This window comes from Vicia villosa, linkage group LG2, assembly GCF_029867415.1.
Source record: "Vicia villosa cultivar HV-30 ecotype Madison, WI linkage group LG2, Vvil1.0, whole genome shotgun sequence".
Classification (NCBI taxonomy): domain Eukaryota; kingdom Viridiplantae; phylum Streptophyta; class Magnoliopsida; order Fabales; family Fabaceae; genus Vicia; species Vicia villosa.
In genome coordinates, this window is record NC_081181.1 from 151,267,936 (window position 1) to 151,287,290 (window position 19,355).

Consider the following 19,355-nt stretch of genomic DNA (forward strand, 5'->3'; position numbering starts at 1 on the left):
TTTATGTTGCCAAAAGGCTAATCTCTGGCTTATTTTCGCCTTTAGGAACCCAAAGTCCTAACATTGAAGACGACCAAGCAACATAGGAAAATCCAAGTACATCTCTAGAGTAAGAGTTCACTTGATACCTATATTAGAGACAATAAAACCATTTTACTCCTCTTAGTGATTGCAGAGAAGAACATCTTTGGTTTAGCAACATTCACTTAAACGCCAAAAAACATGAAAAAATGATTCAATATATTAGAAATGATATCTGCCTAGGAGTTAGAAACCTTTTCAAAAAGAAGAACTTCATCAGCATAAATAAATATGACGGAGAGGGTCCATTACAAGACAACTGGAATCCAAATATCATTTATCTTTGCACTGCACTGCTTCTTTCGTAATCACCATTATGTTTTCTTCTTCCTATAACCAATTACAGCTTTTACGTAACCAATTACAGTATGGTTCTGCAGCGTTTCCGAAATTGTTGTTATTGTTGTCCCGCATCTTATTGCTTCTTCATTCCCCTTCTGTTATAGTGTGTTCTCAACATCAAACTCTTGTCTTGTAACTTTGACTTCATCCACTTGGGGTTTCTTCTTGTTCGCATTGCACTCTCTTGTAAAATGAATAAAATTTTGACAAACAAAGCATTACATCTTGCTCTTGTCAATCCTTCTCCTTTCACCTATAAAGATACCTTAACCACCATTCTTGTTGCAACTACTCTCACCCTTTTGACAATCCGAATTCTTGGAACTTTGGGACTCTCTTCCACCAAAATTTTGAAAATTCTCTTTACTCTTCATGGGACATCTTCCTTTTGACTTCTTGTCTTCGCTCATAAGCCTCAAGAGAGCTTTGTAGCTCATCTTTGCTCATCATTGTAAGATCCTTCTATCCCTTAATTGCTACGACTATGTTATTGAATCTTGTTGTTGTTAGAACATGAAATGTTCTGATAATGTTTTCTAATTTTGATGATAACATTATATATGAATTTTGTATAAGACAATGTGGTACTCTAATAAATTGTGTTTTCCATTTCAGGAAAAGTACAAAAGAGTATGCACTACATTAGCCTTCAGATGCTCTGACCCAGATGTTCTGGATGGCCACATCAGATCATGACAAGCAGAAGCAAGTTTTGAAGCTCTAAAGGTATCACGCTCTGAAGAACTTCCAAAGGATGAAGCGCTGAAGTTCTGATATGCACCAAACGCTGGAAACTCTGATGATCAAAGCATTACATAAAGTATGAGTCCAAAAGAATGCAAATGATGAAAATACTAACTAGACTAGTATGTGTGTCTGACAAAAGGAACGTTGGAAGTATGGCTACAAAAAGCAAAGTCAGAAGTAGTAGTTAATGCAAGATTTTTGCGATAACACACTGCTCCATGATTGTTTCTCCATGTGTCTTTACTTGGTTCCTAAATCAAGTAATTCTCGTTGTGAAATCGATGTCTCCTTTTCCTCCGATTGAATCAATTCAAATTGACGTTTGTGAATTTGTAACTTCACCGCCTTTTCTTTGTCAGCCACTGTGTGTGCCTTCTCCAAGATTTTCCACGCTTGTTTCGATGATTCACAATCACCAACTTTCTCGAAATTATATGTATCAACGCAGTGATGGATTAAAAACAGTGTCTTGAAATCTTTTTTCTTTTCTTCCTTATGTGTAGCTCATTGTGCATCTGTTGCACCTTCGACAAGAGGACTCACCTCATTCTTGATCACTTCAAGAACATCTTGGTAATCAAATAACACCTTCATTTGCTTGCACCATTTGTCATAATTCTTTGCATCAAAGATGAGTAGGTTTATATGGATTATTTGATTGAGACTGAATTCATGTTGCACATTAGGTGTTTGGTGGATCGAACCAGACTCTTGATGCCAAATGTTAGAACTTGAAATCACAAAGTTGGTGAAAATGGAGTAATTGAGTGTGGAGAGGGACAAAATGAGAGAGATTTAAAGAAAGTATAATTGAGGGTGAGAATTATCATTTGCAATAACCATTGATTGTGATACCCCTTAGGTATATATACAAAAAGTTACAATAACTTAGGATACAAGTAACAAAGTCAAAACTAAAAATTTAACTGTCTGTAATTGATTACGCTAAACTTGTAATCGATTACAGTTGTTTCAATAATTAAAAGATACAACAGTGATGACAGGTTACTGCAAATATGTAACCCGATTACACCCTCAACAAAATCACATATTTTCAACTTTATTAATTTTTATTTATAAATGTAATCGGTTACAACACTTAAATTACTGTTTTTTCCTTATTAACTCCTTTTCAACTTGAACCATATTTGTGCTATTAACCATAGACATCATTATGAAAATATAATTCCTAGTAAACTCATTTAGTATCTCGAGGTCGAGATTGTTGTGGGATAAATAAATTTTGTATAAAACGAATAAGAAATGTGCAATTCAAATTCGTGGTTAGTTACCAATCGTTAGTTGGTTCAGTGGTGATTGGCGCTGGACTTGGTAGGGAGAACCACGATTCGATCCCCCGCAACTGCGATCGGGAGGGGGATGAAACCACTTGATGCCAGAACTCGCCCCCGAACCGGACTAAACCGGTGGTATAAAGCCAAAAAAAAAAAAAATCGTGGTTAGTTACGAAATAGACTTCAAATTCGGTCCAATTGTTGCATCCAAATTCCAAACTATTCGGTCTCTAATTAGACCAGTTTTGTTCGTTAGTCTTACAATTTTTTTCATTTTTTTACCAATTTATGAAAGTTAAAACACTGACTTTTTCTGTTATAGAATAACTTGAAAAGAGTTTTGGTCAATAGATAATTGTGCCTCAACTTTTAAAAGCCACGAAAAATAACGATGCCACTTAGGGGTGTGCATGGTTGGTTATTTTCAAAAACCAAACGATAACCATTTTAAAACCATTTAAATGGTTTGGATTTATAACCATAACCACATTTTAATTAAAACTGGTTATAAAATCGGTTATAAATTTGGTTATGATTATATAACCGGTTTTGAAAATTATTTTTTCCGAAAATATTTTTTTTCAAATAAAAATTAATATTTTGAAAATTAAAATATTTGGATTTGGATAATAACCGGATTATAACCGAATCCAAAATAATTTAACCGGTTAATAACCATTTAACTATATCCGGATTATATGAATGGATAACCAAACCATTAATAACTAAACCGGTTAATAACCATTCAACTATATCCGGATATTTAAAAGTGGTTTAGGTTTGGTTATGGATTTGGACATCAAAACCGGATATTTTGCACACCCCTAGTGCCACTCATGCCTTCCACACATAATGGAGCTGATACAGTACATGCTTGTTTTTCAACTAAATAGTTTTAATTTTATTTTTTTGACTAAACTAAATAGTTTTAATTTAAAAACAGTTCTATCCAAGTTAACTGCTCATTTGGACAAATGGAGCTGGTTTATGATAATCATAACTGACTTCTAAATATTGATCCAAATAGGTCTTATATCTTAGTCATGTGCATGTGCCTTCACATGCCCACAAGTTAGGCTATTTAGACTTTGCGAGCTTAAGGCTGCGGCTTAGCACATTATTATTGATCAATTAATTAAGGTAGTTAATTAATTAGTGATTGAATTAAGGAATACGGCTTAGCACATTATTATTGATCAATTAATTAAGGTAGTTAATTAATTAGTGATTGAATTAAGGAATAAGATTAATTAAATTTTTAATTCGATAATTTATTAAAGCAATAGTGTCCCTTTTAACACCAAAAATATACTGCAACCAAAATGGAAGCAAATTCTGACAAGCATTAAAACAATGATACACAAACCAAATTGGTTACAAGTTCTGAAATAAGAGTTACACCAATGATTAGCAGTACATCCAAATAATCTATAAGATTTTGTATAAACGCGGTAGTATACAAGTAGCCACTAGCCAATAAAGTATACAACAACAAAACCTTAATCCACTAAATGGAGTCGGCTACATATATCAATTTCCGCCAAAACATTATATCAAGGACCCAATATACAAGTAGCCAATAAAGCATAATTTATTATGTTTTCCGTGATTTTATGAATCATTATTCTTTCAAGTACCGATATTTCCAGATTCTACCATCATTTCTTCATTAGAAGAACAACTGTGTGAGCTGCTATACTTCTGTTTTCTCCAAGGCTGTCAACCTTTTCATGAGTTTTTGCTTTTATATTTACCACGGATGAGTCAACTCCAAGAAGTGCAGATAAGTTGGCCTTGATAGCATCCTTGTGTGGGCTTAGTTTCGGCCTCTGAAGTATCAATGTAGCATCTAAATTTCCAATATCATAACCAGCCTCATGCATAAGCCTGACCTGTAATAAAACTATAACAGATTAGAAGATACCCTATTAAGTATCAGGTATTGGTACAATGTTGTCTTTAATCATAATCTAGAGAAACACTTTCAACAACCAAGTATAATTTTCCACGTATGACCATCACAGGTAAAAAAAAACACAAAGCAAATGCAATTGAATAATTGATAAATTACTCTATTCAATAACAGAGAAATTTTTGTTTGGATTAGAGGCACTATCAATTACCCTGTTACATAACTGCCTGATAAAGCACTATCTCACTTCTGAGTACAGTTAAAAAGTTTTTTTTTCTTACCGTAATACCCTTGAACTTAGTTTCTACTTTTTGGTCTATCTCAGCTTAAATAAATAGAACTTGTTAGAATAGGATTTCACTCTTCAGATATGCATTGTATCTGAACTGTTTAGAATAAGAACTAGGAAGTCGCACTTCGCACTTCGCATGTCAGCAGTATCTAGATTGAATAGGAATTTATGAAGCACGGACACCCTGAACACGATACCGACACTGGCACGGTGATACCGGTAATAATTTGAAAAAATGAATAAATTAAATGTAATCACAAGTATTGGTGACACGATCACAGATACACTGTTTTTCTGAGGTGTCACTGCTACATAACTATTTCTTAGAAAATATTAATAATAATATAAGCATATTGCAGATGTGAGGTGTGGCGTGTGTGTATGTTGAAGTAAATACAATGGCTGCTGGTTGTTTGTGAGATGTAAATTTGTGTCCCTTAAAAATGGGAACACGATTTGTGAAAGAACATGCAAATCATTATAACAAACACTTGGTGGCCTATTAATTGATTCCAAAAATAAAACTAAATTCAAGCAACACTAATACCTAAATCAGATTTGAATGAAGAAAATAAAGCAGAAAGTTAGGTACTCACAGATTCATGGACAAAGACGGAAGAGTCACAACCCTTCCACTTAGGATCATTATCAGGAAAAATCTGTCCTATATCAGGAAGACCTAAAGCACCTAAAATTGCATCAACCACGCAGTGAAGCAAAACATCCCCTGTAATTGAAGAATCCAAATGAGTATTTATTGAAGGATGGTAGAAAGAATAAAAAGGGGGTGTGTAGATAGAATTACTTACCATCAGAATGAGCCTCGCAACCTCTATCATGAGGTATGTTAATTCCACCAATAATCAAGGGATAACCGGGTTCCAATCGATGAAGGTCAAATCCATGCCCAACCCGAAACGGAAGAACCTTGCTAGGAGTGGCGGAGATTGGGGATTTGTCAATTTCAACAGAGGTGGTGGGAGTTACAGCTCCGGAGACTGAGACGATCCGGGGTGACTTGAGATGGAGATTGCAAGGGAAAGAACAAGAGAATGGAATTGGGGGAGAAGATTTGGTAGATATGGAGAATGGGAAGGAGAAGGAGAGCGATGTTAAAGAAGAAGCGGATGCAGCCATAGTTGTTGAAATTAAGAAGACTGTGAAACGGTGACAAGTAACGATTTTTCAGAGTTCACACACTGTGATTTATTTAAGAATTGTTTGAGCGGCACGGAATTGGGTATATTCTGTCATTTTTGTTTCTGTAATACATTGTATTTAAACATTATTATATGAAAAAGAATTAGGTAAATATATGACAGAGGGGTAATAGACCTATATCTTATGTATTTGATATGAGATGGTATGATGTGATATATATTTTATATTCAAAATTGTGAAATTACTCTTGCACAAAAATTATATTTTATGAAATAAATATAAAGTATTACATTTTTTTAAAGAAATAAAATAAATTTAGACAAAAATTGGTTGACACTATTAAATACTTTATTTTATTTTATTTAGAAGAAATGAATAAAAAGTAATTTGTTATATATACGTTAAATAATCCAAAGATATAATATATATTACAAGTAAATGATAAAATTTTCCGTTGTTAAAAAATGGTACTTATTTATTTTTAAATAATATTAATGTTTTTGTTTTCAATATTTTAATTAAACTAATAATTATTTTTAATTTAATGCCCCCTGAGTTAAACCTTCCTTTGAATAAATATAATTTTTGTAATTAGATCGTTCAATTATATTGTTATTCTGAACAGTTTGTCAAGTTGTATGGAAAGATTTAATTATAAAAACATTAAGTTTAGAGACCTAATTATAATTTTGAAATTCAAGTAATTGTTTAAAATATAGAGATAAGAAAGAAAAAAAAGAGAACTCATCACTCCTTTTGGGTTTCTTATGCACCATGTGTGATTTTAAAATTGTTTCTCTGTTTTCGTAGATGTATTTTCGAAAGTATTTTCTTTTTTACATTTGTGTGAAAACCTTCCGTAGATATATATGGGGAAAACTTTCTTAAGTATATCTACGGAATAAACCAAATATTTGCAACGATAAATACAACATTTGCAACGATAAAAACAACATTTGCAACGATAAAAACAACATTCATAGATTAAAATCGGCATTACATCGATAATTTTAACAGCAAATTAAACATTACATTTCAATAGCCTGGTGGGCACTTGCACATCTCTAAGATTTGCTCGACCGTTCTTTGTACCGTCGCTACGAACTCGAGTGAGATTTTCTCTTCGAAATCGAAATACGTTTGCCATATCGCCAAAATATCTGCTCGGCTCTTGAGCTCAAATTTGTTGTGAACGACGTTCCCTCCGTTGTCAAATGAAGGTGAACGATACTCGAGCTTCACAACCTTTTGTTTGTCACCGTAAGGTAGGCGGTAGTGGATTCCGTCAATGATAACATCGAGCAAGGTGTAGTCGTTGAGTTTAAACGTCCGCCAGGGTGTTCTACCGTTGAAGTATGAGACACTTGCGACATACCAACGGACGTACTCATATCGAGACATATTTGTGTTTGTGTGAAATACAACATTAGAGGCCCCAAATTTATAGGAAAATTAGGTGAATATGGACCATCCATTTTCTGTCACAGAAAGTTCCGTAGGTATATCCACGGAATGAAGCTAGATTTTTTTTTCTTAGGTGTATCTACGAAAAAAAACCCATAATTTGCAAATTTTGAACCTTCCGTAGATACATCTACGGAATTTTCCCCGTTAGTTTATTTAGCATAACAGAATCATAATGCAGTCTAGAATTTAATAAGACATAAACACATACTAAACCTTCCATTAGAATTTATAATTGACAAAAAATGATTATATTGCAATGTTAAAGAGTGCATATATTAAACTTTGAAACTACAAAACACATTAAAAGAACTTTCGCCGGCTAAATCAATTGGTGATTCCAATTTTGACTTTTCCATATTCGATTCTTTTTTGATGTTGTTCAAACTTTCGAATTCGTGCATCCTATCAACAAAAAGATTCGGCCACGTCTTGGCATCTTCGATATGATGAAGCGTCCATTCCGGGGATGTAGGTGGTACGTGGCATCCTAGTTTCAAGTAAACTTGCACAAAATGATTCGATTTTGAAATCCATCCAATACACATGATGTGATCTTTTAGATTTGTTGGTGGTGCGTTGCGTAGGGAGGAAATGTTTCCGAAAAACCATAATGCGTTAAGTCAATGCAAATCCTATCATAGGCGCATGCAATAAGATGCCCCATTTATCCCTTTTGACACCGGTGCGTAAGCGTCCAACCAAGGAACAAGAGCTTTGTTAACCGCTTCAAAGTTAACTTCCTCTCCATATAACCGTGTTTACGAGTATTTATGCGTCTTCAACTCTTGGATAAGCTGATGACGGGCAAGAGTATGGATATCCTTTCCATTACCAAGCAACCCCGGGAGGGCCCGTTAATCGCAATTACTGTCCCCCGCAACATCGACGAACCGCTCAATGTATTTGTACATAAAAACCAGCATCTCTTTGATGTGGAATTTTCGGTGGAATAGGCATCTCTTGGATGATTGGAATTTTCGGTGGAATAGGTGTCAGAGGTGGTTTGCTTAGACGAGCTCATTTGTTTGAACTTGTTTGAGATTTTTGAGATTTAGGAGTCGGTGAGTTGAGAAAATTTTTATCGACGTGCTCACAATATGAAGGAGCCTGTGTAGTCCAGTTGTCATTCGGTGTGGGCTTTAATTTCTTCGAAGCACCCTTTGTCTTAACTAGTTGAGAATGTTGTTTCATGTCGGTTGTTTCGCAATATCCAAACTTATGCAATTGTTCTTTGATGTGGAGTTTCATGTTGTCATCGGCCTTCGAAAATCTCTCTTGTATCGCTTCCAATTAAGAAGTAATAGATATATTCAATTTTTCTTGTTCGATGCAACCATCATCATTAAAACTACGTCTTTTCCAATGAGAGATAACTTCGTTCATTCTTATTGCTTCACCTAGATTTATCTTTTTAGCAATAACACACGCACGCGGGAGACCATACGTTTTGGAAATAGTACAACCGCACTTTATGCTATCGGAACCTATAACTTCACCTCGTTTGACCTCGTGAAAAATATAGTTCAACACGGTCTGAGAAACATTGTCATTTCGTAGATGCACCTACGGAAAAAAATTTGAATTGAATTAATTTATATTTTTCTCAAGGTCCACTAGTTTAAAATATTTTTGTAGATACACCTCCAAAATAATTCAATTTCTGACAAAAAAAAAAAGGACTTCTGAATGTACACCTACGGAAACAAAGGAAAAAAAAAATTAAGCAGCGTGGCAAAAGAAATTCATTAAAAAAAAAGTAGAAAAAAAAAAGAGAGAGAAGAAGAAAAGAGTAACAGAAATGATATAATTACACCCATTTTTACATTAACACCGTATTTATATACTATACATTCTACTTTTTATTTTATTTCATTATTTTTACATGTTTTGAAACTTGAGTCATACCAAAATAAACCAAAGTAATAATGTTACGGTGTAGTATACAATACGGTGTCATAAATTAAGTGTAAATATAGCATTGCTGAAAGAGTAATTAAGGAGGGTAGAGACATACTAATTACTAGAGTAAGACTAAAAAAGAGAAGAGAGGGAAGAGAAAATGCGATGGTGAGCGCGGGAAATTCTCCAAATCAACGAAAGTAACTACAAATCGTTTCACTCATTTCCTCCCAATCGTTGTTTCATTCAATTTTCGCATAGTTAAACTGTTTGTTCTTGACACTGTTAAAGATGGCTTTGAACACACCAATACGGTCAAACATCACACCTCTCTCCAACTCAATCTTCAAATCTAAACCGGTATTTATTTCCCATTCTCTCTTCTCTATTCTTTCTTTTTCTTCACCAACTCGTCAATCTATTTTCTTGTTTTGTTAGGTTTTCTTACACGAATGGTGGCTTGTCAAGCCCCTCAACCACTGCAACGGTTTTGCTCTTGCTGGCATTGCTTCAACGCCGTAATTTTTTTCAATTTCAATTTTCAATTTTAGGTTTTAATTGCTTCTATGTTATGTTTGAGTAATTAATTATTACAATTACTGATGCATTTAGGGGAGAAAGAATGTTTGTTTCATCTGTGATTGTAAAGGTACATGAACCCAATGTTGTAGAGACCGATGATGGCATCGTCGTAGGCTTCCGCGGTTTCATTAACTCCTCTCGTACATTACAAAATGGTTTTCCTTCTCAGGTATTGTACCCTTTTTCTTTCTCATTCCTCTTGTAACTTTTATACAATTAGAACTAGTATGTTTCGTTAAGTGGCAGCGAATGAAGTTTAGGAAATATCCAATGTCATTCAACAGGTATGCCAACGTTTCTCAATTGGATTTCCACACGATTGGAAAAAATTGTCTGCACATTTAGGAAATGAATGTGATTATATGGATAAAGTTAATGATTTTGATGTTTCAAATGCTTCTTCCCACAAAGAAACAATTGATGATACTTCACAGGAAGCTATGAAAGCTCAAGGTAACAAGAATGTTACGAGCTTTAAGTTGTCTCAACCACAAGTTGACGAGATTTATAATGGTGAAAATGAGTTCACAAATGTTGATGACTCAAATGCTTCTTCCTGCCAAAAAACAGCAGATGAAACTTTGCAGGAAACGGAAGGTAATGATAATATTGCGAGTCATAAGTTGTCTCATCCACAGGTTGAGGAGGCTTATAATGGTGAAAATAAAGTCTCAGATTTTGACGACTCGAATGCTTCAATCCACAAAAAGACAGCTGACGTGACATCGCACAAAGCTAAGGAAGCTGAGGATGACGACAATGCCGGGAATCTTAGGATGTCTCAGCCGCAGGTTGACGTGATTAATAATGGTGAAAATGGTGTTTCAAGTGTTACTACACGTGAAAGTAGCCAATCTAAGATGGGTGTGTTTGAATTTGATCCTGTCTTGGAGCAAAGCAGTGTCAAGTCTCCACATCACCCGAAGAAATTGAAGTTATCTAGTGACCACAAGGAGAATAATAAACGTCTCAAGCAGAAGATTATAGAGGATCCTGGTAACTCATTTAGAAGGGTGACAAGAAGCATTGCCAAAAATAGTCACATAATGCTTTAAAAGGATGGGAAAGTTGAAGTAAAAATATTATACCTTCTCTTGATAGAAGATCCTCTAGGTTACATTATTATTATAAAAAATGAGTTGTTTACAATTATTCTGTTGGATTTTTATCCTAACTGAGCAATTATTTTGCTTGTTTTGTAAGATATAAAGGTAGGTGTAGTTGTCCTAGGATTTGAAGGCCTTTAGAATGTTATAATTGGTGCCTGAGGAAAGCTTATTTTATTAGTTTTAGAGTTTTCTTCTTTTTACTTGCCCCTGTTTTGGCTTGTTGAATTTAGGGCATGTTACACATCTAGGACTCTGGTAGTTAACTCTGGTTTTGTTGAATTTTACTAATCATTATTAATAACAAATGTTAAATTGCATAGAATTTTACTAAGAAGAAAAAAAGTACCTGTTTGTTTACATGATTCTCAGGAAATAGCTCTGCGGAAGTAGTTACAAAATGTTCACCATAACGGTTTTCAAACAATTTTCTGAGGACAAATAGTTCAGGAATATTCCCACATCTTGCAGATGCAAATATAAGACTAGAAATTGCTTCTTTTATATCATTTGGACAATCCCTGGTTTTAGAAGATTGACCCATACTTAATTTGGAGAGTATAATAGGATTAAATTTGCAATGTGATGCTTTTGCTTTCATTTTGAAAAGAAGGCAGGAAACAATTTGTACCTGTGCCTCCGAATGTAGGAGTGTCGTGTTAGGATAAGTTGACAGAAGTTGTCTAACAATTCATATGTTTCTGCCAAACTTTCATTTGTCATTAACTGATCAACCTGAAATTTTGACAAAAGTTATTACTCACTCATATTCATAATATCAATCAAAGTTAATATTAATGCTTTTATCGATAAATTATCCGGTTAAGAATAACAACTTCTTTGTAACCATCTTCTATTAGCTCAACCAAATCTTTTCTTAGTTGTTTTACAATTATTTCTCTCCTGTTCTTGAGAAGTTTGATTTTATATTGAGTTTTTTTAATAGCCTTCTTGCTGAAATGAAGGAAAAAAACCAATTAGAAGAGTAATTAGATTTTGTGACATAGATAGAAGGAAAAAAAAAAGAATATCATTACATGACTTTCATTTAGAAACATTTAGTATTTATGAAATGAAGGAAAATATAGTTACCATTTTGAAGCTTTGGACCATCCAAAGTCCAAACAACATGTCAAACAAATGTGGAGTTAATTGTGAGATCAGATGAGAATAAATGGGAGGAAGACCAAACATCATTTTTAATCTGCCTTTCAAATGAAATATTGAGTAATAGTGTTCTGAATAAATTATAAATAGTGTCTACCCTATTCACCAATTCTATGGCACTGCAGTAAGCATGAAAGGACTGAATAAACCAAATACACAAAAGGTAGATGATAACAAAATGGGAATACTCACTGAGTGTAATAGTAAAATGTTACGCCACGGCTAACATGGAGTTTGGCAATTAGCGACGCCAAAAGAGAAGAGAATGAAACAACTCGAAAAGCTAGCAAACAAGCAGGATGATTTAAGGCATGGCTTCCAGCTTCATCACCACACAGTTCCCTGTCTTGCTGGTTTTCTCGTTTGTCAAATGTGAGGTTCCTGGAACTTTCACGCTTCCATATTGTAAAAGATGCAAGAACCATACCTAGCAAAACCGAAAACTTGTTATATGGAGTTGTTTCCTTATATAGATTTTTTGTTTATATGTATAGTTACTGTTTCAATTCTCAAGAAATCTAACCTTGATTATATTTATGGTAAAGTTAGAAGCGTTGAACGTTACTGTCTAGTAGGATTTGGTTTTAGTTGGCTTATGAAATCATGCCAATATCCATTTACTATTTCTGCTTGCAGGTCATAAGTATGGTCAAGAAAGGTACAGAGAAAACAATCCTTAGTATTGGTGATGGAGCCAAATGATGTAGGCATGATTCAATCTGCTCATGTTGGTGTATGCATAAGTGGAATGAAGGGAATGCAAAGCTGTGATGGCTAGTGATTTTGCCATTGCACAGTTCTGTTTTTTTTTTTTTTTTTTGAAATTTTAGTATCCAGCCTTGCAACCGACTACAATTCTGTTACCCAGCCTTGCGACCGACTACAGTTCTGTTACCTTGAAGATTTGTAACGAAATTTCCACATAATAGGTGCCAGATTAATGTGTTTGAATACTTTGACTTGGAAGATGTTTGTGGAAAGTTAAAAGAGGCCATTGCTGAAATTTTGCATGCACGGGGACTCTGGAATTTTGATCTTATAAATAGACTAAGACAAGAAAGTTTAAATATATTTTTGGTCCATATTTTCATTTTTAAACTTTCAATCCATTTTAAAAACTAGCTATTTGGTCCTTACATTTTCAATATTTTTCAGAATTTTAGTCTCCGTCCAATTTGGGTGTCATTTTAAATAACTTGTTCATTTGAAGATGTAACATAAATTAAGTGACATAATAGAAATTACATATCTTTAATTATTTTTATATTATACAATATAAAAGTCCCAGTATGGACTTCATACAAATTATTTAACTTATTAACTTGTTATGATAATTAATAACAGCTATTCAGTATTTTTAAGTTTTCTTAACCATTGGCATGAACAATTTAGGAAAATTGCAGAGTCTCAGTTTTAGTTTCAGCAAGCAAAGCTGCAACAGAACCTACAAAAGCAGCATTCATATATGTGGTAGGTTCCGCATGAGAGTAATCAGATCTTGCATCATTGTATTGGTCATTAGAATTTGGTCCTCCAACAATAGCACCAACATGAGTATTAGGATTTGGATTAGAGGAAGAGAAATAGTTTGATTGGCCATCATTGCAACCCACTTTAGCCGGGTGAGATTTGATCGAAGGAATGGAAGAACCTCTGTGATGTAGTTGCTTCGGATATTTACTCCCATATCCAACCATGTATGACATCTTCATAGGATTGTTTCCTAGTATGTAGTCAACCTATGTAATGTAAATAATCATTTTTAGTTATGAACCGAAATTAAGAAATCAACAACTCGCTTTAATATAATGTACCTGTGATTTTGCAAAGGCTCTAATCTGAGAGGGGGAGAATTTGGCAGAGCCACAGTGGATTCCATCAATATGATTTTTGTTTAAGATTTTGGAGAAAATGAATAGCACCATGGTTGAGGTAGTGGTATATTGCAAATTACTACTATCTCTAATATATAGAAGCCCACCTGAATTAACGATAAATAATAGGCTAATGCAGCATCAATGCACATATAAATGATTAAATATAACATATATGTATATATATACCAGGAGTAGTTTTGATCTGTTGAGAGCTACTTCCTGGCATCAATGCACATATAAATGATTCACCGTCACTTTGAATTTTGGCTAAGTCCTTCTTTCCGCCATAGAACTCCTGGAGAAAAACGATTATAATTAACAAGTTGATTTTTTCTTTTGCACTATGTTTACTACAAGAATGCGATTTTGTTATGAATATAAAGACCTGTGTTAGTAATGTTTGAGCTCCAACAAATTTGTTATCCCAGCTGAACTCAGACACTGCTTGGCTCCAACCTTGGTTGTTTATGATGTATTGTAAGTACTTGCTTTCTCCACTGGCCTTGTGTAGCCAAGAAGCAGCCCATAACAGTTCATCCTTTTTGTACATAATTTAGAATTCAAAGTCATAAATATGTGATCTATGAATATTAATTATTAGTCTTGAAATGTTATTTTTCTACTAGCAACAATATTTTACCTGGTAACCAGAGTATGAGCAGTAAAAAGGGCAAGAAGCAGAGTAAGTGCCTCTATACTTGTCAGCAAAATCAAATAGCTGCGAAACATTGGTAAACCATTAGTTAATTTTGTTAAACTAAATATATAATCAAAGTGGAAATATTATTATCAACTCCTGATAAATATGGATCATAGAGATTAGAGCCAATTGATCATCATAATTCACGAATGAAAATAATACATGTTCTTTGAGTTGCTTACAGATTTTGACTGACTTAATAGCTTGGATGAGTAATTGGTATCTGTTTTCTTAAAGACAATTGAAGCAGCAGAAAGAGCAGCAGCAGCCTCAGCTGCAGCCTCAGTTCCTGGGGAATTAGCATCAATCTTGTAAGTTGTTCTCGGTGTATCCATGTCTTCTGGACGCTCCCAACAACTATGATCTGCGTTTCCATCTCCCACCTAGCAATCACAAAGTACTTGATTATAAAAATAATTAACATGCAAGCCAACACAACACACGCCATGCATATACCTAAACTTTTCACGCAAGTACTTAATTATCATATGATATATAGAAGCATGCCTGTGTAAAGAGTGTGGTTGGAGAAGTGTGAGCTTGAAGTATAAAATTTGCACCCCAGCGAATAGCACTGTGAAGGTAATCAAGTTGTTTCGCCGAAGAAATCTCACTTTCATATTCAATAGCCGCCCAACTCAATAAGCTTACAGTAAATGACATCGGCCATCCAAACTTCACATTATCACCAGCGTCGTAGTATCCTCCAACCAAATTCACCTGCCAAAGAACATATAATATAATACACATGATTATTCATAAAGAATTTATATAAAAAGAAACACATATTGAGCCTCATGCAACACTTAATTCAAAACCACTCTAACTATATAATTATGGATATAAAATTGTAAATTTTATGTCATGTTACATATATATACATTTTGAGTCTTGCCATCGGAGAGTGCAGAATCTCCCCTCCACTTCACTCTTTGGTCTTTAGGCAACTTCCCTGAGCGTTGTCCTTCAAAAAACAAGACGGCTTTGCCAAGAGCATCTGCATAGTCATAATTAGCTGAGGAATTTATACTAATGAATTCATCATCCATCACGGCTAATAATCCATTCTGACTACTCATGGCAATCAACAAGATCAAACCATTGATCAACAAACAGCACCCCATGATGGTTTTCTTATAAGTTTCTAACTCTGCAGGATATGTATATTCAGCTAAACTTGCTAGTATTTATAGTAGAGATGAAACATGGTCGTTGCCTAACTATGCCTAACTACTACGACCTCAAATAGGATGGGAATGTAGAAAGTAGTGCATGTGTCTGAGAAAGATTATAAAGTATGGAATGGGGGATAACTTGACGTGTGCTAGTCATTATATTCATATATAACAATAAAGTCATAGTAATTGAGTCATGAAGATGGTATAGGTATATATTAATCACCAAAACTTGAACAATTGCCATTCCCCTTGAAACGTCACATGCATGTATATTGTTTTACGTGCTAGTGATGCTTCAAGACTACTATGATTAACTTTCTTGTTTTATGAATATCAACTTTTCATCCAGAAAAGTGGTGTTATAGATTATCATATGTAAATAGTCTTTGCATGTTACTTTCTAATTGTCATTTTAACCATCTCTTAATCATATTTATTATCATCTTATTCTAAATATTTCTCTCGATCCAATAAATCGTTAAATATATTATTAACAAAATGATAATTAATTTTGCATTAGAACTTTAAAATAAATAGTATGTATAGGAATAAATTTCCTCAATAAAAACTATTATTAAGATATAGTTTTAATTCTATATCTATCATATAAGAAAAGTCTACCATTTGGGACTTTCTTAGGCTATCCACATCAGCATCTGTTCCCTCATGATTCCACATCAGCATCCTCAAAATTATGCTCTTCATCAATTCAATTCACGTTAAAAATTTCAGCGGTTACTATCTACCCATGTTCAATGGAGGTTAAGAGATTGGTCCATATTCTACCCTTTTATTCTTCCATTCATTCACGTTCCCTAAAACCGCTGACGGTTACGAAAATGCTTCATCATTCACAACCATAACTTTCAATCTTCCCCTTCAACCTTCTTCTACAGCGGTTTTACAAATCTGTTTCTTTTTCAAGTGCAAAAACGATCCCTCCTTTCTCTCTTCCTCCGTTCTTCCTCTTCTTTTCTCTCTCCAATCTCCGACAACGATTTTCGCTGAAAAGTGCAACAGGCGGCGGCATCTTTTTGCAATTTTAATTAGTTTATGTAATTGATGATTTTGTGTGTTATTTGTAGGTAATTCTTCGGTTCTGATCCGATCTTCGACGCCAAAAGGAACAGAGAACCTCCCCTTTCCATCAAAGATGCCAACGAAAGGGTAATCTTTATCTTTCCCTCATCTATTTCATTCAATTAGCGTTAGGGTTTGTTTGCACACTCGCAGATCTATTCAATTTCGGTTCTCTTTGTGATTTTAATGGAAAGCAGCGATCAGCTAGCGTTGGTTGAATATTTTGGACCATAAAATACAGGAAGAATATCAACTATAAAGCAGAGCAACAATAAAATACAGGAAGAATCAATCAGATGCACAATTCAATTTTATTTAGATTCAAACACAATAAAGCAGAGCAACAATAATTCGAGTGAATTTTATAGGTACTTATTTATGTTTTATGTTCTATCTTCTTCCCTTTCTCCTTCTGAAGTATGTTTGATTCTGATTTTTGCTCAACTTTTCCTTGATTGTTGAAGGGAAGGGTTCAAAATAACTCAATCCGAAATTGGAATTTCATCACAATGAAGATGAAATTCTCAATTAGCAGAGGTTTCCCTTGGTGAGGGTATGCACTTAGCTTCTGCAGGTACGTCCGGGTTGTCTTCTTTGTGTATGCACTTAGCTTCTGTAGGTGCGTTCGGGTTGTCTTTTTTGACGCGGGTTTATGCAGGTTCGATGATGAAGCACAAGTTTGCTTGTCCATAAAAAAGAAAGGATGGCAATGAGAGAGATTGATCGGTTCTTTGTACTATTTTGATTTTGTTTATGCTTTCAATTTCAGGTGGCGGTTCGTTTCGATATAGGTTTCTCCGATTACGCTAACGGTTACCTATAGTATTTTGATCAGGAACTCATATTTTAATGACACTCATATGCTATACCAGTTCCAGCCTTCAATAACCAATGAAGCTAGCAGCTACTCTCATGATCCACGGTGCGCCATTCTCGACTGTTGATTCAAAAGGGTCTCAAATGCCTGCTGAGCACGAAACAAAAACACCGTTTTTCGTTGTTCCAAATGAAGCTATAGCAAAACTGTCATTATAAAATGGTTTTGGAATACTTCCTATAGAGAGTGAAAGTACATCAACACCGTCGGAAACTTAAAAATGTTATGAATATTATGTAAGAAATTTTCTATTGTTATTATTTTGATTTGATATTGTGTAATATTTTTTGAACTATACGGAGAAATGATGTTTCTATGGTTCCATTTTGCCACTGTCGAAAACAATACATTTTCACTCGGAGAGATTACACATGTTGCTGTGAAATATTTATCAAACAGACTACTCAACAAACCTATTTGAAGAACTAGGTTAGAACATAGAAGGCGGCTCTTGATAGAGCATGACAAAACATGTGTTAATTTGGCACAAATCATTTTGTAAATTGATGCAAATAATTCATTTTTCGGTTGATTTCAAAATAAGCGCTTTTCTAACAAATCTCCCATTTATTTCCCAAATATTCTATTTTCGTCTTTTCCTAATTTATTGTATTTATTAGTTTTTTCTTCGCGATCAAAAAAGGTTCTGTGAGATCACAAGGGTTATTAAATATTATTTATTTTAGATACCGTATAAATTATTCAAAAATAAGTATGTGTTTTATAGGATATTATTGATGTTTTTAAAATTTCATAATGACATAATATTTTTTTATGATAAAAAAAAACTAAACTCAATTTTTGATTATCATATTAAAAATGTTTGAAAAGGAATTATTTTGAAAGAACCAAAAAAGACATACACGATTATTTTAAATTAATGGTTTTATTTTATGTTTTAATGATTTTTAATTGTGTTTTAAATATTCTAAATAAGTTATTTATTGAATTAAATTTTTTAATTTATTGATATTTAATGTCAAATTTTTATTAATAGAAGATAATGATAAACTAAATTGTTAGTAATTTAAAAAAAAAATCTTGATGATGATACGTAGTGCACCAATAACGTTACATAAATATGTGTTAAATGCAATCATTAAACGGTTAGTAATTAGAAATAAATGGAGAGACCATATACTTTTTATTCTATGAAAGTAAATAAAATAAAATAAAATAATTATAAAAATATTAAATTATGTGCTACAATTTGTAAATCTTATTGTCAATTAAAATACGGAAGTTGAAAAAAAAAATAGGACGCACATGTCATTTTTCTCAAACCACATTTAAATATATGTTGCATCCCGGTCAAAATTTTATAATTCAAGTAACAATTAGAATAACATTTTAAACTATGATTTTAAATAACTTCTCGGTCAAATTAAATGTAATTTATTTATGACCAAAAATTGAATAATATTATTTTTTTTAAAGAATTGTTTCAATTATTAAATGATCATTTATAACTATTAAATTACAATAATGTCATAGATTAAAAAAATGTATAATTTATGGTGCAATTTAATCTCTCCTCACAAAAGAATTAAACTAACAAAAAAAAAATATAGAATGTAATATTACCCTACATT

At 33.5% G+C, this 19,355-nt stretch overlaps 3 protein-coding genes and 1 long non-coding RNA gene across 5 annotated transcripts; 2 read left to right on the top strand and 2 right to left on the bottom strand.

Moving 5' to 3' along the window:
- Positions 1–3,774: 3,774 nt before the first annotated feature.
- LOC131647066 (2-C-methyl-D-erythritol 2,4-cyclodiphosphate synthase, chloroplastic) lies at positions 3,775–5,919 on the bottom strand. The gene is made up of 3 exons (XM_058916982.1): positions 5,479–5,919; positions 5,266–5,396; positions 3,775–4,357 (listed from the first exon to the last, which is right to left on the bottom strand). Exons 1-3 carry the CDS (start codon positions 5,804–5,806, stop codon positions 4,124–4,126), a joined length of 693 nt encoding a protein of 230 aa, XP_058772965.1. The 5' UTR covers positions 5,807–5,919; the 3' UTR covers positions 3,775–4,123.
- Positions 5,920–9,321: 3,402 nt separating this feature from the next.
- Positions 9,322–11,216, top strand: LOC131647067 (protein EMBRYO DEFECTIVE 1674-like). Its single transcript, XM_058916983.1, has 6 exons — positions 9,322–9,396; positions 9,488–9,556; positions 9,635–9,714; positions 9,809–9,947; positions 10,063–10,231; positions 10,349–11,216. Exons 2-6 carry the CDS (start codon positions 9,488–9,490, stop codon positions 10,831–10,833), a joined length of 942 nt encoding a protein of 313 aa, XP_058772966.1. The 5' UTR covers positions 9,322–9,396; the 3' UTR covers positions 10,834–11,216.
- Positions 11,217–13,311: 2,095 nt separating this feature from the next.
- Positions 13,312–15,792, bottom strand: LOC131647069 (endoglucanase-like). Its single transcript, XM_058916984.1, has 8 exons — positions 15,510–15,792; positions 15,136–15,348; positions 14,811–15,011; positions 14,569–14,646; positions 14,314–14,466; positions 14,115–14,223; positions 13,866–14,032; positions 13,312–13,790 (listed from the first exon to the last, which is right to left on the bottom strand). The coding sequence occupies exons 1-8, from the start codon at positions 15,750–15,752 to the stop codon at positions 13,440–13,442; spliced, it is 1,515 nt and encodes a 504-aa protein (XP_058772967.1). The 5' UTR covers positions 15,753–15,792; the 3' UTR covers positions 13,312–13,439.
- A 723-nt stretch (positions 15,793–16,515) lies between these two features.
- LOC131647070 (uncharacterized) lies at positions 16,516–18,087 on the top strand. 2 transcript variants are annotated; one of them, XR_009297730.1, is made up of 5 exons: positions 16,516–16,973; positions 17,084–17,254; positions 17,351–17,460; positions 17,545–17,655; positions 17,759–18,087. It is a non-coding gene; the product is annotated as an uncharacterized LOC131647070 (long non-coding RNA). The 2 variants fall into 2 exon arrangements; XR_009297729.1 differs by having other exon boundaries at positions 16,519–16,973; positions 17,545–18,087.
- The last annotated feature ends 1,268 nt before the right edge of the window (positions 18,088–19,355 follow it).